This window comes from Mya arenaria, chromosome 1, assembly GCF_026914265.1.
Source record: "Mya arenaria isolate MELC-2E11 chromosome 1, ASM2691426v1".
Classification (NCBI taxonomy): Eukaryota; Metazoa; Mollusca; class Bivalvia; order Myida; family Myidae; genus Mya; species Mya arenaria.
Window position 1 is genome coordinate 22,173,093 of NC_069122.1, and position 26,403 is coordinate 22,199,495.

General features: G+C 36.9%; 1 protein-coding gene across 3 annotated transcripts; it reads left to right on the forward strand.

The window, feature by feature from the left end:
- Positions 1–1,786: 1,786 nt before the first annotated feature.
- Positions 1,787–25,561, forward strand: LOC128230787 (uncharacterized). Of its 3 annotated transcripts, XM_052943230.1 has the most exons (15): positions 1,788–1,849; positions 3,632–3,699; positions 7,311–7,331; positions 7,586–7,609; positions 8,046–8,249; positions 9,683–9,766; positions 10,942–11,043; positions 11,410–11,595; positions 14,569–14,766; positions 19,273–19,419; positions 19,718–19,920; positions 20,223–20,402; positions 22,305–22,413; positions 23,028–23,128; positions 25,312–25,561. In XM_052943230.1, the coding sequence occupies exons 2-15, from the start codon at positions 3,636–3,638 to the stop codon at positions 25,378–25,380; spliced, it is 1,692 nt and encodes a 563-aa protein (XP_052799190.1). In that variant the 5' UTR covers positions 1,788–1,849; positions 3,632–3,635; the 3' UTR covers positions 25,381–25,561. The 3 variants fall into 3 exon arrangements, with proteins under 3 accessions (XP_052799196.1, XP_052799190.1, XP_052799201.1); XM_052943236.1 differs by lacking the exon at positions 7,311–7,331 and having other exon boundaries at positions 1,787–1,849; XM_052943241.1 differs by lacking the exon at positions 7,311–7,331 and having other exon boundaries at positions 1,811–1,849; positions 7,592–7,609.
- Positions 25,562–26,403: the final 842 nt, after the last annotated feature.

Consider the following 26,403-nt stretch of genomic DNA (forward strand, 5'->3'; position numbering starts at 1 on the left):
GGTTCTGATTCTGCTGCTGGACTAGTGCACCAATCATAGCAAGTCGCTCAGCATCCATGGTAGTACAGTTTTACTGTAACTTTGAGCAAATTCGATGTAAATGAGGTCTGCACTCAACGGTAGCTCGATTCCAAAATGGGCTCCTGGTCCATTTCTCCCCGTATTTATAGCCAAATTCTGGTCCCGCTCCGACACCTCCATACCAACGCCAAACGAAAGTTCATCACCGCAATGGATCGCTGCTTCAACGCCCGACACCGTTCCAGCAATCCCGTGTCCGCTCGTAAAACGCTTACAACCGCTCCACCAAAGTTTGTGCAACGTTTAATCACCGCCCGGGCAAAGCTGGCGAAGCAGCGGTGGTCCAGCGTTCAAGATTTCTGCGTTGGCCTAGCGGACCCAAGCGTCCACGAACTTGTGTCTAGCGGTGCCAAACTTTGACTGGGCGTTGTTGGAGCGGTGGTGAACTTTGCCGGAGCGGAAAATTGCCCGCTCCTCACCGCTCGCAATATTTTGTGCAACTCAAAACTTTCGGAGCGGTAGGAGGGACCATGAGCGGTGGCCGAGCGTTTACGGCGTTGCCTTAACGGGGGCCAACTTCTGGTGAACGGTAACGAGCGGTGATGAATTTTTTTCACCGCTCCAGGAACGCTCCAGCAAAGATCTTGCGGTGTGACCGGGCCTTAACTATAACATAATATACATAAAACCTTAAAAACATGAAAATTTCGCATGGGATTGGTCGGAAAAAGAAAGTGAAGTTGGAACTCAAAAAATGTTTATCTCTTAAGTTTAAACAGAATAATTTTGATGAATGTATTTATTCTTGTTATAGTAGAGGTGTCATTACTAAACACGTTCGTTTTCAAACTTTCATTTTAACAGAATTTAAAGTAAGGCGACATTTTGAACACTACTCAAACAGTATTAATAAAATCATTCTTACCAAACCCTCGAACGCATTAATACGGTAGTCAATAAAAGAAAAATACATTCGATTATTTTTTGATAAGTAAACGTCTTCCAGCATTGCGAGAGCGAAAATAGCATCAACAACACCAGACTTTGCACGAACATCTGCTTGTTCCTCAGTAAGTTTGGAACTTCTTAAAAGCCATCAATATTTTATTTATGACTGAAATCAACAATTTTCCCAAACAACTTGACATTGTTATCCCTTTCTTGATCATCAGAGTTACCCTTATTTTTAAAGATTGGAAGGAAAAGTTACACTGCGCTTAGTGGCCTACAACCTGTTATATGTCGCATATACATATACATATACAACTTGATTGCCTCCTTGACTCTGGTTGCCAGGTGTTTAATTTTTCATACGAGAAGCGAAATTTCATCTAACACATACCCGTTAAAACATAGCGTTTTCTACATGAGGTAAAATTATGTGTTTTTGCCATACAGTTTTTATCAAAGCATATGCTAAATAGCGCGTTGAAGGCATGCTGTTATCATGCGGACTTGGGAGTAATTATTAAAAACTAAGAAAAATGCTTTCGCTGTCTTTAATGATGATTAAATGAATTTGAAATATGCAAAATAAGCATGACTGACACAGGTAATTTAACTTTCAATACTGTTTTCAGGATATTTTTGCAATACATATTGCAAAGTTTGTCTAATTACATCAACGGATTTGGTGAAACGCCTTTGGTGTTCATGATTACCTTCGGTTATTGTGGTTTTGAAAATGTACTTTTCACGTGATTTAAAGCATATTCATGTAAATTCTCATATCAAATCGCGTTTTTTTTCCGCACTAGGCATACTTGATATGAGGCAGAATTCAGTTCGGTTGCAGTTGAAGATTTGGTAGGTTTGGATATCGCAACAGGTAATCGACATGTCTCTATAATCTAACAGCTTTAACTTAGAACTTTTTTAAAATAATAAATACATTCTTTGATTCACACGCGAACTAATAGATTATCAAAAATATAAAGTTTAACAAAACGATTCGAATTTTTCCTTCGACGAACATCATGCAAACAAAACACTATAAAGTTTTAACTGAATTTATAATATGCAAGAGATAAAGACATGTTCATTCGATAGAGTTGTGTCTAAATATGACGCATTGGGTATTTATCAGAACTATTTAATATTTAATATAAATATATGTAAATTATTTCATGTCTATTAAAATAAATGTTTTTTAAATTCATTGACAAAAACAAAAATGAAAGAACTGATGCGTATTTTACTAGATGTTCCAAATACTATGATATCGTACACAATGCTAAAATATTTTTTTCAAAAATGAGCTGGTAATAAGAAGCGCTTTAATTGTAAGTCTGTGGCGTCGGTCGCGAACAACCAAATTGATAACTCTAAACATGTACCTGTTACACATCCTAGCATTTCGCAACTTATAATTTCATTGTTTGTGTATTATGCTCTTAAATAAGTAGAAATAATAAGAACAACCGTTGAAATGGTTGATGATACGCCACTTTGTAACATACTGTTTTTACATTCATTTCTAAAGTGCGTGTACATATACTTGATGCAAAGGTTTCGCATAAAACTCTGGAATTCAGTTCATGCAATTTTTATCAGTTTTAAAGACAGAACGGTTTCCGCAATATATTTTAAGAGTTTCATGGAATGCTAAAACTAAGCGCCTGGGATAACACAAACAGTTACCATGCAAGACTGCCTGAGTTTGAAAATACTTCACACTCTAGCTTTATACAATATTTCATTGCTTTTTACGTCATAAAATCATAATTGGCAATATGACATTCACGATATAATAAAAACAAAAAAAATCGATAAACAATTTTATAATTGATCAAAGTTACTATTACGTCTAATGCATTCATTGAGATTGATTGTATACAATTGGTTGTTCTTTGTTATTTGCTATCATACTTCATACCATATGGTTATTTCAATTTCAACAGCCAATCTTTCACCATCAAGGGAATAAGCTTGAAACATTAATCGCATTAAAAAACGATAATAACACAACATCATCATTTTTATTTTCTAACTAATCTTACTTGTTAGAAATCATCTGATATAAAAAACCTTTGCACATATTAAGAGTTTCAACAGCATGTATTTCTTGCGTGATCGTTCAATCTTTGAAACGTTTTAACGCATTTGCTGTGGTTTTACCATGTCTTCATTTTATATCACTCAAAGTCTGTTTGTTTTTTGAAGTCAGGTGAAAATATGTATATTTGAATCCAGCAATTGACACTAGTAAAATATTAAGTTACAACACATATCATAATTTATATATAAGTAAAGGGTACCGTTGATAGGGCAAAGCGGTAATTTATGAAGTCTAGAGTAACAATACCAGAATCCTGAATATTGAAACAGTTCTATTCTTCGAGTATTTTTGTTAGTTGTTTTGTATGAAAATCGATTCCAAGTTTTTTAAAGATGTATATTAGCTAGTAACTGATTGAAACATCGAAAAATAAATGTATTAGGTTAATCAGAGACGTTCTCTGTAGTCACGTGTCACTTGTACAGGAGCATAATTATTGTTTATTGATTTTCTTGAAAGATATGATTGTTCCAACCGATATCCTTAAACCGAGTTGTTTATAAACTGTTTCGAGGAACACACTCTTACACTACAGCATATATTATCTTTCAGAACCATGATGTTGATGCTTGTGTGTGTATTTGTGTTGTTGGGTGTGCAAGGGCTCCAGGGCCAGGACGGTGAGTAGAAACAAAACATAGTTTTAAAAAGATACTCTGTCTTGGTTAACCAGCGGGGTGACTTGCATCCGACTGGTTTGAATGTTCGACATGTAATAGAGATTGTATTTGGTTGAATAGTTGTTTGGTAATTCCTGAGTCAGTGCAGGTTTTTAAAAGGAATATCACAACCATGCACAGCAGTACAATTTTTGACTAATCACGTGTTACAGTGACCAAATAGCTCTATAAGTTAACTTTAGAACAGAATCCACAAAGTTTAGCCAATGAAATTGCAGATGGGCAATTAAAACTAGACTAGATGGTCTGGTCATTCAAAAATTAAACATTCGATGTTTAAAGGTCCGCCTACAGGGACTCATCTGATACACACTAGAAGGGTTAGGTTTTGCGTTGACAATGTATCAGTCAATGAGGTTGTATTATTTGTCAGTTAGTCGACTTGAAGTTATACATTAATGATTAAGAAGGGCTCGTTCGTTACGCTCACTCCCGTCCTCTCTTTATCATTAGTAATTTACTTCAAGTCATCTAACTATTACTTATATAATGACAAATGAAAGTTATGTTTATCCAGTTCATTTCTGTGAATTTCACAGGATGTCAGAGCGATTTCAGGCGGCCTGACGCTTTAACCATTCAGTGTGTGTACACCACGTGATAAATTGCGTCATAAATGCTCTGTCGAAACGCAATATTTTACTTCGTGTGAAGACTTTAAACAAAGATAACTTGACTAGTTCTTCGCCATATTAAATGAAACCAAGCGCAGTCTACACCGCTTACGGAGCTTCAGTCTTTTACCAGTGTTTGATTGAGAGTTTAGTTTCATAAAAAAACTTCGACAAACCTTTTCACAAAACCGCAGCTTGATGGAGCACTGTCAAAACATTATTTTGGAAACATGTTTGTCGAAATGTACGATCGAGACAACTAATCACCTTATCAAACTCCAGTAATGAAACGAATACGGGGCTCTTTAAGCGGAATAGACTGCCCTTTGTTTCATTGTCATCACTCGAAGCTAAACATTGCCTTCAGACTAGCATTTATGACGAAATTTATCACGTTGTATACACACACTGACATTGGTCTTTTCAGTTCAGTGTCATGATATACTTTGAGGGTTTTTATGTGCTGAATTAAATGCTCTATATGAATTAGGTCAGATTTCTGAAATTTACTCTTATTTAAAAAATGGAATATCATCACCTATGTCAATTGCGACGCATCATATTCCCTCACTCTTAATTAGATTTGATTAAAAATATTACGTCGTCATCAAAAATGATTTGTAGGTAATTATAACTCTTAGGAAAAGGCTGTCGAAATACAGTTTGAAATTATTTGCATTCAAACCCTTCAACAAGTTGTGAATGTGGTTTTTTTTAATCCGACCATGTGTATACGTGTGTAGTCTGTTGCCATTGGGTAAACTCACTGACAACCGTTTTATTAGACTGTAGGCCGCGAGGCCTGCAGATTTTTATAACCGTATCTCGGAAATCGCATCGGCAGATCGACATAACATTTTTAACTTTTGGCGAATTAATGCGCACAAAAATACCTAGTAAGCAATCTACTTCAACTGCTACGGACTGCGTTCTGCATATTTATTAGCTGGCTAAAAGTAGCGCTGTTAAGTGATTTAATCTTTGTAATGCTGTTAATATAGTTCGAATAAGCTGCGTTTTGCGTAATATAACGCGATTAAAATTGTACAAAACGCAATTATTTCAATATCGGCGAATTACAGAACGCAATATAAAAAGCAGAATCTGCAAATAGTTTCCTAAATGAACGCGTACTGAATCAAATAAATACATGTAAGGCCGAGGACCGATAATATCTACATGTACTTTGTAGTTAAGAATAGAATCTGGGTCTTCGAATTCAGACAGGTTTATTCCCCGGAAATAAACTCTGAGAACTCGTTAAAACCAGGAAAAAAAATGGATCGTATTATAATACAATTAAATGCTATTTAGGCGTAAGTTATCAAACCATAATGTTTAAAATAAAATAATAATACTTCATTTTATCCTAGAATCAGTTTATTTTTAGTTATTGAAGTTCATTCATAAGAATATTTTCTATGTTTTAAATTGCTTAAATCGCTCTTACTTGATAGTTTGTCCTTGTGTTTGTAAAATGAGTGTCGCATAAGACCATTCTCTTGTGTACGTACATACTAACAACCTTTAACCAGTACTAAATGCATATTATACACTTAACCATTCAAATCAAATCGCGTAATGCATTGACAGGCTATCGACCTGCTACAATTTGTGTCATAGTCATGTAATGCCGAATGAAACAGAAAGTGTGTAAATATTCCTCTGTCTCATTAACTTCAGACCAAAGTCAGACCAAAGACCTTTTAGTATAATGCATATGAATATTTAAAAACCACTGATATAAATGAGTAATCTGTTCATTTTGTGACGTAGGTTGAGAGCATTATTAAGATACATATACATCAAACATACAGGGAATAAATAGTATTTGGGTGATTCGATCCAAAGGTATTTGTCGTTGTAGAAGGAAGCCTTAAACATAAACCTAATTAATATGTCCAATGCAATTTGTTGGGATGCATTTGGTTAGGCTGGCATATCCTGGAAGTAAATTTAATACGCCTTTACTAAAATTCCTAAATGCTTTTTCCGTGGCAGTGCATTGTTTTTGAAACCAAAGCTCCAGATAAGGTTTTATATGATATTGAGAATCACTCCATACCTTATACGTATATATTTGGCGTATTACACATTTCAAATGACTTATACTACATGATCTAATTGAGAATCAACATAAAACTCTAAAAGTTTTTCCAAAGGAAATTACGAGCGAGCATATACTATCTTTAGATTTTTATGTTAATAATTATGTTTTACAATAACATGACTATGCTCACAAAACGTTGCAGGCCGAAAGCCATTTAACGCTTTAACGCTTTGATTAATAATGATTCTTTGAAGTAAAAGGTAACGATTTATAATCTCGATCGCTGTACTGTTGCATCGTGTTTCCAAATATACCAATTCGATTTATGACAATCACTTAAAAAAAACATTGATCTTTAGAAGTGTGTTTTGTCAGTATATGTTTTTCGACATTGGATTATTATAACCAAATAACTGTCATTAACGAGAACATGGTTACATACTTTAAAGCAATGATTAAAGCTGCACTCTCACAGATTTACCGTTTTTTACATTTTTTTTTATTTTTTGTCTTGGAAAGAGGGAATTTTTGAGTAAATATCTGCAAACCAATGATAAAAGATTGCTGACAAAAGATCAGAGCGCAGATTTGCATATTTCCGATCGAAAATTAATGTTTTATGGTTTAAACCGTTACTAACGGTTTAAGAAAAATGCATAAAACATGAATTTTTGAACTTAAATATGAAATTCTGCGATCTAATTTTTTGTCAGCAGTCTATATCACTGGTTTCCATGGATTTTCGCAAAAATTAGCTCGTTCCAAGACAAAAAATAAAAAGAGTTGTCAAAACGTTCAATCTGTGAGAGTGCAGCTTTAAAACGTTGTTAAAGACTTTTGATTTTTTTTTCCGACCCTTTAAGTGTACACATATTATTTTTTTTTAGTTACAAAACCGGCAGCGCCAGGTTCGGATAAGTATTCTAAGATTGATGTATTTTGACTTAAACTATCTATAAATGAAATTAATAACCTTCGAGTGATAATTGAAATATAATACATAGTTTGACCGATATCAAGAAATCACTAGTATATGATCACTTGCGGTGAATAAAACTTGATGCAAAGCATAAGTATGTCTTGAGTTTAATAGAGGAAGGCTTACATATAAATTTCACTGAAATTATCTCTCCACTGTCACTCACAGGGCATTTTTTTTCAGTTGCAGACACTGCTTTAACCAGGCGTGAGTATGACAGTGCTGGAATTGTAAAGCATTTATTTTACATATTAACAATAGAAAAAAATAGTCAAAACGTAATCAAAGAAATCTGCAAGGGGAAACGCGCGCGCCTTGTAGGCTGCGCTGACTTGACGTCATAAAAAGAAATTGCGTTTCTCCTTATTTTGAATGAAATTACGGCAGATAAATCCAACACACATCGGATCACATTCCCCGTTTTCCAAACTGATGCTTGGTATTTTAATAATAATGAGTCAAAGCTGGCCTACTACCATTCCTGAATAAAATAAACGTTGATAGTACCGTCAGTATGCTGTCCATTTATTTGAATGTTTAACAATCATTTTTATACACGTTATTGGACGTTAATCGCATGCATTTTATGTTTTTACCATCCGTCCAATGCAGACGCTCTAAAACATCCTTAAAACATTCCTAGTGTGCCGAAACAAATGCCGTACGGAGCTGTGCTACCTAGCAGACGAAACTGACTGCCGGCGCTTCATCATGTGCGAAGAGGTGGCCCCGGGCAACCAGTATACTGCCACTGTCATGCAGTGCGCCTACGGCACCTTCTGGGCGGGTCTCCAGGTTGAGAGGACAATTTCGTGTGACTCGCCAAAGAACGTCAACTGCAGCATCAGTAAGTTGTTACGTCATTACAATGTGGGTAAATGGTTCCATCCCGACATCTCCCTGGGGTAATTGATGTCATCCGAGTAATTCGATCTAGGCGTACCGAACATATCTAAGGCCAAAATACGTTTATGTAATCCTGGGCTAATAAACAAAACATATATAATGTTGAGGTTATGAACATAGTCGTAAATATTACCATGTGTAACAGTTACGCATTTTGATTAGAACTTGTAATGCTGATATTGTTACTGCGAATGGTTCCGTTGCAATCTTATAGCATTAAGCCCTTTGTAGACATATCGCTGCTGTTACACTTTTGTCGTTTTGTTTCTTTAGTACATGGTTTTCATGAACAGACAAACAAACATCCTATGATTCGCCGATGACTTTACTTGCCTACTTGCCTACATGGCTACTTGCCTACTCACTAATGCGACAAACCTGCATAATCGCCGATGACTTTACTTGCCTACTCACTAATGCGACAAACCTGCAAAGTCGCCGATGACTTTACTTGCCTACTCAATATACTAATGCGACAAACCTGCAAAGTCGCCGATGACTTTACTTGCCTACTCACTAATGCGACAAACCTGCATAGTCGCCGATGACTTTACTTGCCTACTCACTAATGCGACAAACCTGCAAAGTCGCCGATGACTTTACTTGCCTACTCAATATACTAATGCGACAAACCTGCATAGTCGCCGATGACTTTACTTGCCTACTCACTAATGCGACAAACCTGCAAAATCGCCGATGACTTTACTTGCCTACTCACTAATGCGACAAACCTGCAAAGTCGCCGATGACTTTACTTGCCTACTCAATATACTAATGCGACAAACCTGCAAAGTCGCGAAAAACATTTCCAATATCATATCTAGTCAATCGACGCGTTCGTAACCAATGTTTTATTTTTGATAAATCCTTTTGCGCAAAAAATAGGACAATTCAAATGTCATTATAATTATAACTGCGCAAAAAAGGACAATTCAAATGTTATTATAATAATAAATGCGCAAAAAAAGGACAATCCAAATGTTATTATAATAATAACTGCGCAAAAAAGGACACTTCAAATGTTATTATTTTTCAAATGTTATTTTAATAATGATATTTGAAATGTGCTTTTTGCGCAGAAGGACTCTGTTATTTGTATTCCGGCATAACTTATTGCCGATTACACAGATAAATAAATACTTTAATACATCCAAAAGGATGAGACATGCATTTAAAAAAGCACAACAAGGAATGTGAAGTGACAAAGGACGGTTGAGTAATGATTGTGCCTTCATGGAATCAAAGAACTTTGATCGATCATATGCTTTTATTTAGTTATAGGGTTATTAAGAGGTCGACTTCGAGTTAGACCTACTGGGCGAGAACAATTGTATTGCATGACCAGTTACATTAATACATCTTTCGTTTATTCAGATTATTGCCAGGGGCGAAATGAAGGCGAGAAGTTTGACCTTCAGGACTCAAATTGCAAGATATACTGGGAGTGCAGTAGTGGAGGTAGGATAGGTTTCCTTGAAACAGGGTCATCGTAAATGTTTGGTTACAGGGCTAGTCCTTGTAATTATCATTGTAGTATTATAATAATTATGATAAGAGCTTTATTGTAATAATTTTCATTTATTAATTCCCTTTTTTGAACTTTTTTTATACGTGTACTTAAAACAAAACAAAAACTGAAACAACGAGTGTCTGTTACGAACACTTAGTGGTCGACATGATTCTTTGGTCTTTGCTAGTATTAATCCACTTAATGTGGTCGTCTCGGTGCGCCAAGTTAATAATAATAAATACTAATCTATACTTAAGGTTTCTCGAATGTGTTGGAATCCATCTATGGAATTGATATGTACGAGCGTACAGGGGAAAACGGTAAAAATAACAGTAGTTAAGAATTTTCAAAAAGGAAATGATTTGGTGTGTGACGGTGTGTGGGCGCCCCCGTTGGTCTGGTCTGTAAGTGTTTGCGCGCCCCCGTTGGTCTGTAAGTGTGTGCGTATGCGTTAGGGTGTTTTATTCTTTAAACTATTTTCACAAGGAGCCCCATAACCTGTACAGCTAGGTAGCTCTTATCTTGTTTTCAGTGTCTAACATGCAGTTTCTGTTACGTACTTAAGTAGATCTGATAGGAAAAGCCCCAGAGCGGGGCTTTCAGGGGCGCATCAAGGACATGGCGTTTCAGGGAGCGTAACTTAGGGGCATAACCTTTTGACATGCCCTCTTTCCTTCGAAACGAAATTTATTTGGTTAAACTAACACGGTCTAACAATAGGACGATAGGACGATGTTCGACCTAGTTTCATTATCGAGTTAATGCATGCTTAATCTAATAATATTATTTAAACTTAAATAATGCCTGAATTTTTAAGCAATGAAATCGTTGTTATTTCAATTTAGCAGTTAAACTAAATGATGTTACTCTTGGGAATCTTAATTATTTATGCAAAAATACACTTCACTGATAATCAATGTAAACTAAGACAAATTAAATACGCTCAATAGTAAGACTTGCTGTTTTAAAGTGTAAAATACATGACGTCATAGTTTCGTTTATTTAAAAAACGAAATCAAACACAACACACTATTATAAAATTAATAAAATGTCATTTTAATCTTGAATATTTCACACAATATCAATATCTTCTGTAACACGTACGTGTATCACTTGATTGTAGTGTTGACTCCATCGTGTTGCGGCGAACTACGGAAGTTTGACCCAAAAGCAAAAGCATGTGTGGCCGATTTAACCTGCTATGACCAGTGTCCGATCAAGAAAGGTAATTTATACACAGGACTTCTGAATAAAAAAGTTCGATGTTTTACCTCATCTCCAACATTTATTGACGTAAACGTCACGAAACTCAAAGACGATAAGGCAATTAGAAATCACCTCAACACTGGAAACTATCGTGGTTTAATACGATGATAATGGTCTACTACATATTACCTTGACAACGCCAAAGCCACTTCAAATAAACATAATTGTTATGTTGTATTATGTGTGCGTAAGAAATGCTGAAACCCTGTGTCTTACAGCTTACTTTTTTTCATGCTTTAAAAGTAAATATGTGTTATGGGTTGCCGCATGAACGGTAACCGCTGGCTTTTCCACAAAGTGTATCGACATCCTGTTAACGTTCTAGACGTGTGTTTGCCTAATGGTCCGGCGACAGAGCCACTGGACGACGCAAACTGTCGCACTTACTGGAATTGCGGGGACAAGAATCCACTCCCGGTCTGTTGTGAAAGCGGGATGGGATATGACCCCGAAACTGCAGAATGTAAGGCAAACGGCTGCACAGATATCTGCCCACCTCAGTATGAAAAGGGTAAGTACCAGGAACACATACATGTATGTTCTCATACAATTCATGTATACCTGTAAAGTGATGTCTGTACCAGGTGTATGTTCTCATACTGTGATGTCGGTACCAGGTGCATGTTCTCATACTGTGATGACTGTACCAGGTGTATGATCTCACACTGTGATGACTGTACCAGGTACATGTTCTCACACTGTGATGTCGGTACCAGGTGTATGTTCTCACACTGTGATGACTGTACCCGGTGCATGTTATCATACTGTGATGACTGTACCAGGTGTATGTTCTCACACTGTGATGAATGTATCAGGTGTATGTTCTCACACTGTGATGACTGTACCAGGTGGATGTTCTCACACTGTGATGATTGTACCAGGTGCATGTTCTCACACTGTGATGACTGTACCAGGTGTATGTTCTCACACTGTGATGACTGTACCAGGTGCATGTTCTAATACTGTGATGACTGTACCAGGTGCATGTTATCATACTGTGATGACAGTACCAGGTGCATGTTCTCACACTGTGATGACTGTACCAGGTGCATGTTATCATACAGTGATGACTGTACCAGGTGTATGTTCTCTTACTGTGATGACTGTACCAGATGTATGTTCTCATACTGTGATGACTGCACCAGGTGTATGTTCTCATACTGTGATGACTGTACCAGGTGCATGTTATCATACCGTGATGACTGTACCAGTTGTATGTTTTCATACTGTGATGACTGTACCAGGTGCATGTTATCATACTGTGATGACTGTACCAGGTGTATGTTCTCACACTGTGATGAATGTATCAGGTGTATGTTCTCACACTGTGATGACTGTTCCAGGTGCATGTTCTCACACTATGATGACTGTACCAAATGTATGTTCTCATACTGTGATGACTGTACCAAGTGTATGTTCTCATACTGTGATGACTGTACCAGGTGCATGTTCTCACACTGTGATGACTGTACCAGGTACATGTTCTCATACTGTGATGACTGTACCAGGTGTATGTTCTCACACTGTGATGAATGTATCAGGTGTATGTTCTCACACTGTGATGACTGTACCAGGTGCATGTTCTCACACTATGATGACTGTACCAAATGTATGTTCTCATACTGTGATGACTGTACCAAGTGTATGTTCTCATACTGTGATGACTGTACCAGGTGCATGTTCTCACACTGTGATGACTGTACCAGGTACATGTTCTCATACTGTGATGTCGGTACCAGGTGTATGTTCTCATACTGTGATGACTGTACCAGGTGCATGTTCTAATACTGTGATGACTGTACCAGGTGTATGTCCTTATAATGTGATGACTGTATCAGGTGCATGTTCTCATACTGTGATGGTGTTCTCATACTGCGATGTCGGTACAAGGTGTATGTTCTCACACTGTGATGACTGTACCAGGTGCATGTTCTCACACTGTGATGTCGGTACCTGGTGTATGTTCTCATACTGTGAAGTCTGTACCAGGTGTATGTTCTCACACTGTTATGTCTGTACCAGGTGCATGTTCTCACACTGTGATGACTGTACCAGGTGCATGTTCTCATACTGTGATGATTGTACCAGGTGCATGTTCTCATACTGTGATGACTGTACCAGTTGTATGTTCTCATACTGTGATGACTGTACCAGGTGCATGTTCTCACACTGTGATGACAAAACCAGGTGTATGTTATTATACTGTGATGACTGTACCAGGTGTATGTTCTCACACTGTGATGACGGTATCAGGTGTATGTTCTCATACTGTGATGACTGTACCAGGTGCATGTTCTCACACTGTGATGACGGTATCAGGTGTATGTTCTCATACTGTGATGACTGTACCAGGTGCATGTTCTCATACTGTGATGACTGTACCAGTTGTATGTTCTCATACTGTGATGACTGTACCAGGTGCATGTTCTCACACTGTGATGACAAAACCAGGTGTATGTTATTATACTGTGATGACTGTACCAGGTGTATGTTCTCACACTGTGATGACGGTATCAGGTGTATGTTCTCATACTGTGATGACTGTACCAGGTGCATGTTCTCACAGTATGATGACTGTACCCAGTGCATGTTCTCATACTGTGATGACTGTACCAGGTGTATGTTCTCATACTGTGATGTCTGTACCAGGTGTATGTTCTCATACTGTGATGTCTGTACCAGGAGTATGTTCTCACACTGTGATGATTGTACCAGGAGTATGTTCTCCCACTGTGATGTCGGTACCAGGTGCATGTTCTCACACTGTGATGTCGGTACCAGGAGTATGTTCTCATACTGTGATGATAGTACCAGGTGCATGTTCTCACACTGTGATGACTGTACCAGTTGTATGTTCTCACACTGCTATGACTGTACCAGGTGTATGTTCTCACACTGTGATGACTGTACCAGGTGTATGTTCTCATACTGTGATGACTGTACCAGGTGCATGTTCTCATACTGCGATGTCTGTACCAGGTGCATGTTCTCATACTGTGATGACAGTATCAGGTGCATGTCGTCACACTGTGATGACTGTACCAGGTGTATGTTCTCACACTGTGATTACTGTACCAGATGCATGTTCTCATACTGTGATGACTGTACCAGGTGTATGTTCTCACACTGTGATTACTGTACCAGATGCATGTTCTCATACTGTGATGACTGTACCAGGTGTATGTTCTCATACTGTGATGACTGTACCAGATGCATGTTCTCAAACTGTGATGACTGTACCAGGTACATGTTCTCACACTGTGATGACTGTACCAGGTGTATGTTCTCATACTGTGATAATGCACTTCGTCAAATTATTTTTATTAAATTCACAGACACCTGTTATAGCTGTTAACAAGTATGCGTACGGCAGCAAATGAGTTTACCTTTTATTTTAAATATGTAAGATTATAACGCCACCAAATACAATGTAAATGGGCGTAAATATCCATGTAAGACAGGCAAATTAATCAACCTTTTGCAGACATTTGTAAGAAGGGTGTTCAGAAGTATGACATCCAGGATAATCACTGCCGCACATACATGCAGTGCAATGCGGAACTTGGGGACGAACGCTGGTGTTGCCCCTCCGGCCGGAAGTTCGACTCTGGAACTGAGGGTTGTGTGCCGCTTGAGGAGGCCGACAAGTGCAATGACTACTGCCCGCCAGGATATAAGGAATGTAAGCATAAAATATGTGCTGATAAATTGTAGAATCACATCTAACATGTTTGTTTTTTCTTTATGCAGATATTCTCAATTGCTAATTTATATATAAAATGCCATTACACTTGTTAGGACTACACTTCATGATACCATATCCTGAACTTGTTTGAACAGAACTTCATAATATTATAACCTTCGCCTATTCGGGAAACAATTTATGCTGTCATACCGTAAATGTGTACTCATACATACGATCACGCATACACATATGATCATACCAAAGTTCTCCAATATAGCATACATTACTTCTCTAAGGTGAACACTGCATAACACCATACCTAACTTCTCTAAGGTGAACTCTGCATAATACCATACCATACTTTTCTAAGGTGAACTCTGCATAATACCATACCGAACTTCTCTAAGGTGAACTCTGCATAATACCATACCATACTTTTCTAAGGTGAACTCGGCATAATACCATATCTAACTTCTCTAAGGTGAACTCTGCATAATACCATACCATACTTCTCTAAGGTGAACTCTGCATAATACCATACCGAACTTCTCTAAGGTGAACTCTGCATAATACCATACCATATTTCTCTAAGGTGAACACTGCATAATACCATACCTAACTTTTCTAAGGTGAACAATGCATAATACCATACCTAACTTCTCTAAGGTGAACTCTGCATAACACCATACCGAACTTCTCTAAGGTGAACTCTGCATAATACCATACCATACTTTTCTAAGGTGAACACGGCATAATACCATATCTAACTTCTCTTAGGTGAACTCTGCATAATACCATACCTACCTTCTCTAAGGTGAACACTGCATAATACCTTACCTTACTTCTCTAAGGTGAACACTGCATAATACCTTACCATACTTCTCTAAGGTGAACACTGCATAACACCATACCTACCTTCTCTAAGGTGAACACTGCATAACACCATACCTACCTTCTCTAAGGTGAACACTGCATAACACCATACCCAACTTCTCTAAGGTGAACATTGCATAATACCTTACCATACTTCTCTAAGGTGAACACTGCATAATACCATACCTTACTTCTCTAAGGTGAACACTGCATAACACCATACCATACTTCTCTAAGGTGAACACTGCATAATACCTTACCATACTTCTCTAAGGTGAACAATGCATAATACCATACCTAACTTCTCTAAGGTGAACAATGCATAATACCATATCTAACTTCTCTAAGGTGAACACTGCATTATACCTTACCTAACTTCTCTAAGGTGAACAATGCATAATACCATACCTAACTTCTCTAAGGTGAACTCTGCATTATACCATACCATACTTCTCTAAGTTGAACTCTGCATAATACCATACCGAACTTCTCTAAGGTGAACAATGCATAATACCATACCGAACTTCTCTAAGGTCAACACTGCATAACACCATACCTAACTTCTCTAAGGTCAACACTGCATAACACCATACCTACCTTCTCTAAGGTGAACTCTGCATAATACCATACCATACTTCTCTAAGGTGAACACTGCATAACACCATACCTTACTTCTCTAAGGTGAACACTGCATAATACCATACCTAACTTCTCTAAGGTGAACACTGCATAATACCATACCATACTTCTCTAAGGTGAACTCTGCATAATACCACACCTAACTTCTCTAAGGTCAACACTGCATAACACCATACCTAACTTCTCTAAGGTCAACACTGCATAACACCATACCTACCTTCTCTAAGGTGAACACTGCATAATACCATACCATATTTCTCTAAGGTGAACACTGCATAATACCATACCTAACTTTTCTAAGGTGAACAATGCATAATACCATACCTAACTTCTCTAAGGTGAACTCTGCATAACACCATACCGAACTTCTCTAAGGTGAACTCTGCATAATACCATACCATACTTTTCTAAGGTGAACACGGCATAATACCATATCTAACTTCTCTTAGGTGAACTCTGCATAATACCATACCTACCTTCTCTAAGGTGAACACTGCATAATACCTTACCTTACTTCTCTAAGGTGAACACTGCATAATACCTTACCATACTTCTCTAAGGTGAACACTGCATAACACCATACCTACCTTCTCTAAGGTGAACACTGCATAACACCATACCTACCTTCTCTAAGGTGAACACTGCATAACACCATACCCAACTTCTCTAAGGTGAACATTGCATAATACCTTACCATACTTCTCTAAGGTGAACACTGCATAATACCATACCTTACTTCTCTAAGGTGAACACTGCATAACACCATACCATACTTCTCTAAGGTGAACACTGCATAATACCTTACCATACTTCTCTAAGGTGAACAATGCATAATACCATACCTAACTTCTCTAAGGTGAACAATGCATAATACCATATCTAACTTCTCTAAGGTGAACACTGCATTATACCTTACCTAACTTCTCTAAGGTGAACAATGCATAATACCATACCTAACTTCTCTAAGGTGAACTCTGCATTATACCATACCATACTTCTCTAAGTTGAACTCTGCATAATACCATACCGAACTTCTCTAAGGTGAACTTTGCATAATACCATACCGAACTTCTCTAAGGTCAACACTGCATAACACCATACCTAACTTCTCTAAGGTCAACACTGCATAACACCATACCTACCTTCTCTAAGGTGAACTCTGCATAATACCATACCATACTTCTCTAAGGTGAACACTGCATAACACCATACCTTACTTCTCTAAGGTGAACACTGCATAACACCATACCATACTTCTCTAAGGTGAACACTGCATAACACCATACCTTACTTCTCTAAGGTGAACACTGCATAATACCATACCTAACTTCTCTAAGGTGAGCACGGTATTATTCGTTACACTGTTAGTAGCTGGGGGGGGGGGGGGTATTTGATATACACCCACAGTGGTTTCATACCATGCGAGAGCCCTCCCAGCTACTAACAGTGTAACGAATATATCTCACCGAGTACCTTTAATAATAAGATTATATTAAGATATAATGTATGTGTTATGAAAATATTCAGTGACGCTTAAATTTTGTCTCAAAATTATATTTTAAGAAATACAAAAAGTTTGTTATCAAGTTTATTTGGAATAAAAACAATAGCAATGTAAATATAGTAATAACATTGTTTGACAGCATATATATTTTCTCAGTAAGGTTACATTAAATTATAACTGTACAAGAAAGATGTATCACGGTCAATAAATGCAATATGTATAATTTTATGGTAACTGAGCGCCCAAATGCAATTCAATATAGTTACCTGTAGATAAATTTCATTAATTTTAGAATAAGCAACATACCATATTTTGATGCGCTTTTAATATTTTGCACTATACTAAGAAAACAATAGGGCATAGGTTTTAGGCTATGGTAGATATGTAAGATCTGGCAAACAAAAACAACACGATTCTAAAGAAGTATTTTACATGTGAAATCATTTTAAACAAAGGGTCTAATTTGACATTAATTAAAAATGACAAAATTGTGTTGTTTCAAGTATAAATTATTTTTTTAACACTACCATTCCCATGCTTTTTCAAATGAAGTTTTCTGACAGTTCTACTGTTATGGTTAACAATTGGAGCTTATTTTTACCGGAAGTGGCGCAAAATAGAAGTGTTTTACCCATTTTCAGGAGGCGGTCGAAAATAGGTTGTGGTCGAAAATAGGTTGTTCCGGGATCATAAGAAAAACAACAACAGTTAACTGTTTTTAACAATGTTTTTTTTTAACAATTTCTTAAAAGTAACTCCTCAGGACATTTGCAGAGATTTTGTTGCATCGAAGCGTCTCTTCTGAATTTAATTTTAACCTTTTTTGAGAGATTCGTCACTTGTTGTGCTTGCAAACCGTTTTTTAGTCGCCATTTTGTAACCAATGACTCATGTAAACAGTCGGTTACACTCAACAGATTGCTTGAATAAAATCGATATTCAATAACGTGCATAAGTTAGCTCCCCTACAGTGAAAAGATAAGCCGAGAGAGAAGTTACAAATTATTCGGCCGCCATTTTGTTACGTCTTCTGCGGAGTATGAAAGTTACAGGGGTGGTATGAAACCTACTATTTCTAGGGGGGGGGGGGGGGGTATGGATTAAACACGTCGTGCACGTGACCGCTCTAGGCCAATCGGATAGCGTCATTCATGTAGGAGGTGAGATATAATACCATACCTAACTTCTCTAAGGTGAGCACGGTATAATAGCGTACTGCTCCGTTTAAATTTTTGCAAGTCATAATCACTGGCACCGGATTTTTAAACTCAATCTTTTTTTAAAAAAATCAAAAAAAATCTTATAATTCCTTACTAAAAATTATAATACCGAATATGTGAAGAAATATTGAAAAAAATTTTTTTTTATAAATATGCATTTTGTACCGTATAATAGAAAGTGCATATTTAATCCGGTGCCAGTGGTCATAACCTATACCCAATAGTTGTTAAACTGTCACAATTTAATTCACTACTCATACTTTGCAGTTTGCCCCCTTGAACCAGTACCTACGAACAGCTCCAAGTACATCACCGTTGATGGCAAAATAAAGACCGTTATGGACTGCGCTCCCGGGTCACTTTTTGACATTAAAACGTGCACATGTGCAGAGAGGGTGGATGTTCCAGATAACTGTGAGTGATCTTTTTTGTTGGGCTAGGTATAAACTTGGAAACTGTGTAACATCATCTAGGCTGATGAAAATGTGAACTGTTTGTAACATCATCAAGTTAGGCTTACAAACATGGGATCTATTTGTAAAATCATCCAGTTGTGCTTATGCTCGTACATGTTTGTTTTGATCATTAAAGTTAAATGATTTAAACATAATAATGCATTGTGATTGAAACGTCCCTTTAGTGCACCCATCTAGACTTTTCACCTTTCAATAGAATGTTATTTGGTAAAGTTGTACTTTTGTAATATTATCAGCGTGTAACATGGAACTGGACATCGTGTTCGACGATGGTAAAATGGTGCGATCTGGCGCACAAAAAAAGACCCAAATAATCCAGTACGGTCAGCTCGAAAATGGCACCGAACCCGTCAACAACAGGCTTCCCTTTGTCCTCAATGGCAAAGCTAATTTCGAGGTTCCGTTTGCCCAGCAGCAGTACGACAACGTTTTCATAAGCGTAAGTAGTAAACTGTGTCTAAAGACCATCTTTGCAGTAGCCCGACCGGCTGTCATGTAAATGTTCTTTATGTTGTTTTTTCTTTTGATTTTATTTAACACTTTGTCGAAACACACAAATAGTGCATGTGTGTAAGCACTCTTGATATTGTTATGCAATGTTAAAATCTCGATTTAAATTTATAACGTACTAACATAATTGCCTTAAATACTTGAACTGACAAATAAAACATATGTGTCCATGGTGATATTCTCAAAATTTGAGATTTGAAACAATTGGTATTTTAAAAATGTTGATTGCAGGTGTACTTCAAACCGGCCAATAACGCTAATGAGGGTCGCCAGGTTCTGGTGTCCAACTGTATGAACCTTGATCTTGGTGCGCCTACCCTTGACCTTTCCCTCCTTAATGGAAATGTACAGCTTCAAGTAGTGACCATCGATGGAGCCGGACAATCGGACGTTATACAACTACCTTTTCAAGTAAATATGCAGTTTTAAAAGTCCAGGCCCTGTTTCAACAACACATCTTATTCGTAAATCATACGCTACTAAAGAGTGAACATTCAATTCAATTAAATATCTTTATTTCCTCCTTGTAGGAGATATGCATTTTATATACACAAAGAAAGGTCAATATTTAAAATTCTAATGGAGCATTACAAATATGTACAACATGTGCCAAATTAGGGTGATTAGTCTACCATATGTACTCTTCATTGAGTCACATTTGTCACATTCAATTTAAACACCGTGAACACATTTGGAGATGTACTGAAATGATATCAGTAAGAATGACCTGTTCACGTCATCTTCAAGTAATGGCTGTATCGGAGCGCCCATGAGCCTTAACGCAAACATAGTTTGGTCAAGTTCAATAACCCTGATACAAAGTCACTGCCACAAAACAAACTGTCGCTCAGTAGTTGAGACCTCAATAAGGCGGTCGATTCGCATTCGCTAATAACATGCACAATAGTGTTCGATATCTGGAGGTTGCAGCGTTCACAGACGAGCAAGTCCGTCCATTGATTTACATGGCACCATATTTTAGCAACCGCATGCATCATGTTCCTATGATCAGTCCTGTTGCACACATTGTATACAACAGACGGGACCATGATGTCCTATAGATGTTGAACAGTAGACATATAGACGGGACCATGATGTCCTATAGATGTTGAACAGTAGACATATAGACGAGACCATGATGTCCTATAGATGTTGAACAGTAGACATATAGACGGAACCATGATGTCCTATAGATGTTGAACAGTAGACATATAGACGGGACCATGATGTCCTATAGATGTTGAACAGTAGACATATAGACGGGACCATAATGTCCTATATATGTTGAACAGTAGACATATAGACGAGACCATGATGTCCTATAGATGTTAAACAGTAGATATATAGACGGGACCATGATGTCCTATATATGCTGAACAGTAGACATAAAGACGGGACCATGATGTCTTATAGATGCTGAACAGTAGACATAAAGACGGGACCATGATGCCCTATAGATGTTGAACAGTAGATATATAGACGAGACCATGATGTCCTATATATGCTGAACAGTAGACATAAAGACGGGACCATGATGTCTTATAGATGCTGAACAGCAGACATATAGACGGGACCATGATGTCATATAGATGTTGAACAGTAGACATATAGACGAGACCATGATGTCCTATAGATGCTGAACAGTAGACATATAGACGAGACCATGATGTCTTATAGATGCTGAACAGCAGACATATAGACGGGACCATGATGTCATATAGATGTTGAACAGTAGATATATAGACGAGACCATGAAGTCCTATAGATGCTGAACAGTAGACATATAGACGAGACCATGATGTCCTATAGATGCTGAAAAGTAGACATATAGACGGGACCATGATGTCCTATAGATGTTAAACAGTAGACATATAGACGGGACCATGATGTCCTATAGATGTTAAACAGTAGACATATAGACGGGACCAGCGGAATATGACTAAGCTTTCAGTCAGAAATGATATACAAATTGAATTTCGATCATAATGATAATTACATGTGTATATGATGCATTTAATGATGACGATAAATATTAAACTATTTGGATGATTCCAACCAGATTGACAATGGTATATAGTGAAATGGTGCAGTTGACAGTCAGTCGTTTAGCACGACCAGAGCTTTAATTAAAACAGTATAATAAAGATGTGAAATGCAATCGGGAAACGTTTGGGAGTAGCAAAACTGTCGAAAATAAGAAATAATTGCTCTTTAAGCATGATGTCGATATAGGAAATGCTACATTGCAGCTTCTCCAGTGCTAGAAGTAAAGAAAATGGTTAGATTGTGTATAATATGCATTAATATTCGTAGGTGAACGTGTGGCAAGAAGCGAGAGTCCTATACACGAACGGTACGCTTCAACTGGGGGTACAGACGAACACTGGGTCAGGGAAAGGGTTAGCTGGCATGCCACTCACAGGTAAAATACATTTCAAGGTGTTTTTGGTTGTAGCCAATGTGCTACCTGTCTTTGATATTTATCTGTGCATAAACCTACACTTTCTTTAACTACTTTGGACAAGGAACATGACTGATCACTATTCCCCGTTTGCCGGATTATAAGTATATTGCATGTTTTTCCGTTGGTCACACTGTTGCCCGGTAACCGTATAGCAAAGAGAGGGTAGGATTATCCACTCTAAACTGGAAAATCATGACATTTCTTTTTCTCACTCTGTCTTTCATACTTATACCTTCTATAGGACACGTATTATTTATGTAACATCAAATGACTATTTGGAATGGAAGCATATAAAGGTAGATCCACAGCTAGTGTACATTTCTCCAAATGCGCATGCGTCTTTGTTAATTGACGCCATGACATGCAGTATTTTAAATGAAAAATAACGTTAATTACTTCCGAAGAACACTGTATTTTAACAGAATTTGAATCAACTGGTAATGATTAATGATGTTTAATAAATATTTGATGCCTTTTTTGCGCGTGATTCATCCTCCCCATTGTTCCAAAACACTACAAGTGTCAGGGGAAACCCACCCAGGATATTCATACCTGTATTTATTGTCTCCTAGGCGGGGTAACCGTAGCGGGAAAAGGTCTCGAGTTTTGTGGATGTGGACAGATAGGTAACGAGGAGATAACGGAAAATGGCTTCGTCGGATTACTGGCTGAGGTTGGTGTGCTTTAAAATATGTTAAGGCCAGAATATATATTAAGGTTAATTTGCCTAAAATGCTAAATAGGTTTTGTATGAATTGCAAAAAATGTTTGATTTCGGATGTTGTTTTAAAATAAACAACCAAAGGTTGTTCTTTTTGAGGGGTTTTCTTATAGAATGACAAAACCAGACAGAACGCATTTGTATGAAATTTCCACTCTTTTTGTATTCTCCAAATAACTGCGAAATAAAAATCAATTGATGTCATTTATAAAGAATAAAGAAAATAATATTGATCTAAGTGGTAATATTCAACTCAAATCGATTTTTTTAATATATCCTATATATTTATGTTATTGAAATTTCAGTCTTTAGACTGTCACTTTTTATAATCATAAAATAAAAACAAAACATATCCTTACAATGATGAACGATACATGCTTGTCCAATCAGAATGCATAAATAAAAAAAAATATCAATGGCGCAAAAATGCCTTGCAGTTCATGCAATTTCAACATAATAATAAACTAGGGCAATGTAAACACTATCGTTTGTCCAAACCATGTACACAATACATGTATGGTACTTTTAACTCGGAGCAATACAAGTTGTATTCATATCTTAGGTGTTTTTAAACCAGGAAATGATAAGTTAATTACTCATATTTAAGTGTTCATGAATAACACAAAACAATACCTTTGAACTCAACTGAGTTGGGTGATTCCTCAAGTTTTCCTCTCTCTACAACCCACGGCTTTCTTACTTTTGAACAAATTCGTCACCCAATCCAGCTGTAACGGCAGCAAATTCGAAGGAAAGTTAGAAGTAAGCATTGACAGTGTCGAAGATTAAGGGGTAATAACAATAAAACAGAGTGGTGCATTTTATTTAATTCCTTATTCGTTCGAAGAGAAAAATGCAATAATATGTTCAAAAGTTATACTTCAAAAGATGTGTACAGTTGTGCATTGTCACATATCCATTTTAGTTAATCCCATTCAATTTTTTTCACTAGTTTCTGAGTTTTGGCGCAAACTAACTGTTTTTAAGAATATCAAAGTACAAGGAGAGATAACGTTGCTTGATAATGCAGTGACGAAGCTATATATAGGCCTGCAAGCCTGGGCCTACTTTTTTTTTAAATGACAAAACTTAAATAAACCAAAACTGCAATAAAAACTAATAGCTTTGAACAACTCAAAAAATTGTTTTTTACATGTATTACCAAAACAAGTTTGGTCTTTATTGCTCGAATTTATTGTAATCATTGCATATAGAATTAGATGTGTGTAATGTGCATTTTGCTTGTAATTTAGAACAGAAGTCTTATGTGGTAATGCATGTATGCTACTTCTGTATATAAAGTACTATATATGTGGCTACTGTATGAGAAGACGTTAAAACCAGGGTTAAATCACTGGACAACTGTATGAGAAGACGTTCATACACGGTTTAAATCACTGGGCTACTGTATGAGAAGACGTTCAAACCAGGGTTAAATCACTGGACAACTGTATGAGAAGACGTTCATACTAGGGTTAAATCACAAGGCTACCGTATCAGATGACGTTCATATTAGGGTTAAATCACTGGGCTACTGTATCAGATGACGTTCAAACCAGGGTTAAATCACTGGACAACTGTATGAGATGACGTTCATATTATGGTTAAATCACTGGGCTACTGTATGAGATGACAATCATACTAGGGTTAAATCACTGGGCTACTGTATGAGATGACGTTCATACTAGAGTTAAATCACCGGGCTACTGTAAGAAATGACGTTCATACTAGGGTTAAATCACTGGGCTGCTACTGTATGATATGATGTTCATATATTGTAATTTGTCATTTTATTTCAACCAACAGTCACATATTTTCGTAAGAATGTTATTTATATTCAAAGCCTTCGTAAGTTTAATACCATTATTATGAAAATAATTTTGTTGGTTTAACTTTCAGAGTCAATTATAACTTCCATATATAAACCTACATACCTAATGAATCGATGTTATTTTCGACTATTAATTTCGTTTCAAGAGCCTGACTCCTTGGCTGTTATTAACATTTTAGTCTAGTTTTTCTTTAAAGTGTAATAGCAAAACAGATTGAACTGCGTATACGGTGTCTGTAATTGCTGAGGTTGCGAATGCATGTGTCAAACCAAGTAAATGTGGTTTTATTTCTTCCCTTCACAGTTGAAGTTCTCCAAATGTGTGAAGCAACTGTGGGTAGACGAGTTCGTGGAGACGTTTGGCAGTGCATGAGAGTTATAGAACGATATAATGATTGATTTGTTTTTATTCCTGGTTTTGTAATCCGAACTGTTTTGTACAATTCTTGAACAGGCATTGCCTACTGAACTATTAGATTGTTAATAGCAACGACATTATATGTTGAACTGAATGAAAAATTTGATCGAATATATACAACTGAATGATTGTTCAAGACGTGTTTGTTTTTATGTATTGTTCAATGTCAAGGTACTAAGTGACAGGCCGGGTCGATCTCGTATGGATGAAGGGAAAACGTAACACAAGCTTTGAATGAAAATAGGACATTTATTAATGCCATAAAAGTGTTATTACGAAATATCGTAAAATAAAACATAAGTGTCAATAGCATGTGTATAATAACATTTCCCGAAAAACATGTCTGGGTGGAAAAATCGCCACAAGGAGATTCCTCCGCCGCCACCCAGAATAATGCAAAGAAAGCTCTGACAAACTTATATCTCTTTCAAATAATCAAAGGGTCACCAATGCAAAATATAACCCAAGCAGGAATGCCTATATCAATGCACTACTTCTGTAAGCTTGGTACTTATATTCATGTGAAGTATCACTGAAATCCCTCCAGCACTTTTGCTTTTAAGGAAAAACTTTGTAACATCCATCCATTCATACACGATACATACATCCAGACAGAAAGCACAATGCTAACATACATGTATCTCCTTTCCTCTGGTGGAGTAAGACATAGACTTAGAGTGATGATGATGATGATGATGATGATGATGATGATGATGATGATGAATGCTTTTAGACATAGACATAGAGTGATGATGATGATGATGATGATGATGATGATGATGATGATGATGATGATGATGAATGCCTTAAGATTGTTAACACTTTTTAACCACATGACCTATATTGTACTTTCCAAATGAACATGTTGTCTTAAAAAGACAAACATTTGTACCAAGTTTAATTTTAATCCTTTTTAAAAGAATTGAGTGGAAATGGGACATCTGAAGTGTTAAAATATACATGAAGTAAAACAATAAC

Excerpts from the sequence above, each read along its gene's own strand:
- LOC128230787 (XM_052943230.1), top strand. The coding sequence starts at position 3,636 with ATGATGTTGATGCTTGTGTGTGTATTTGTGTTGTTGGGTGTGCAAGGG. Across the intron at positions 9,767-10,941 it reads CTGGGAGTGCAGTAGTGGAG|TGTTGACTCCATCGTGTTGC; the intron begins GTAGGATAGGTT and ends ACTTGATTGTAG. Across the intron at positions 22,414-23,027 it reads AGCTGGCATGCCACTCACAG|GCGGGGTAACCGTAGCGGGA; the intron begins GTAAAATACATT and ends ATTGTCTCCTAG.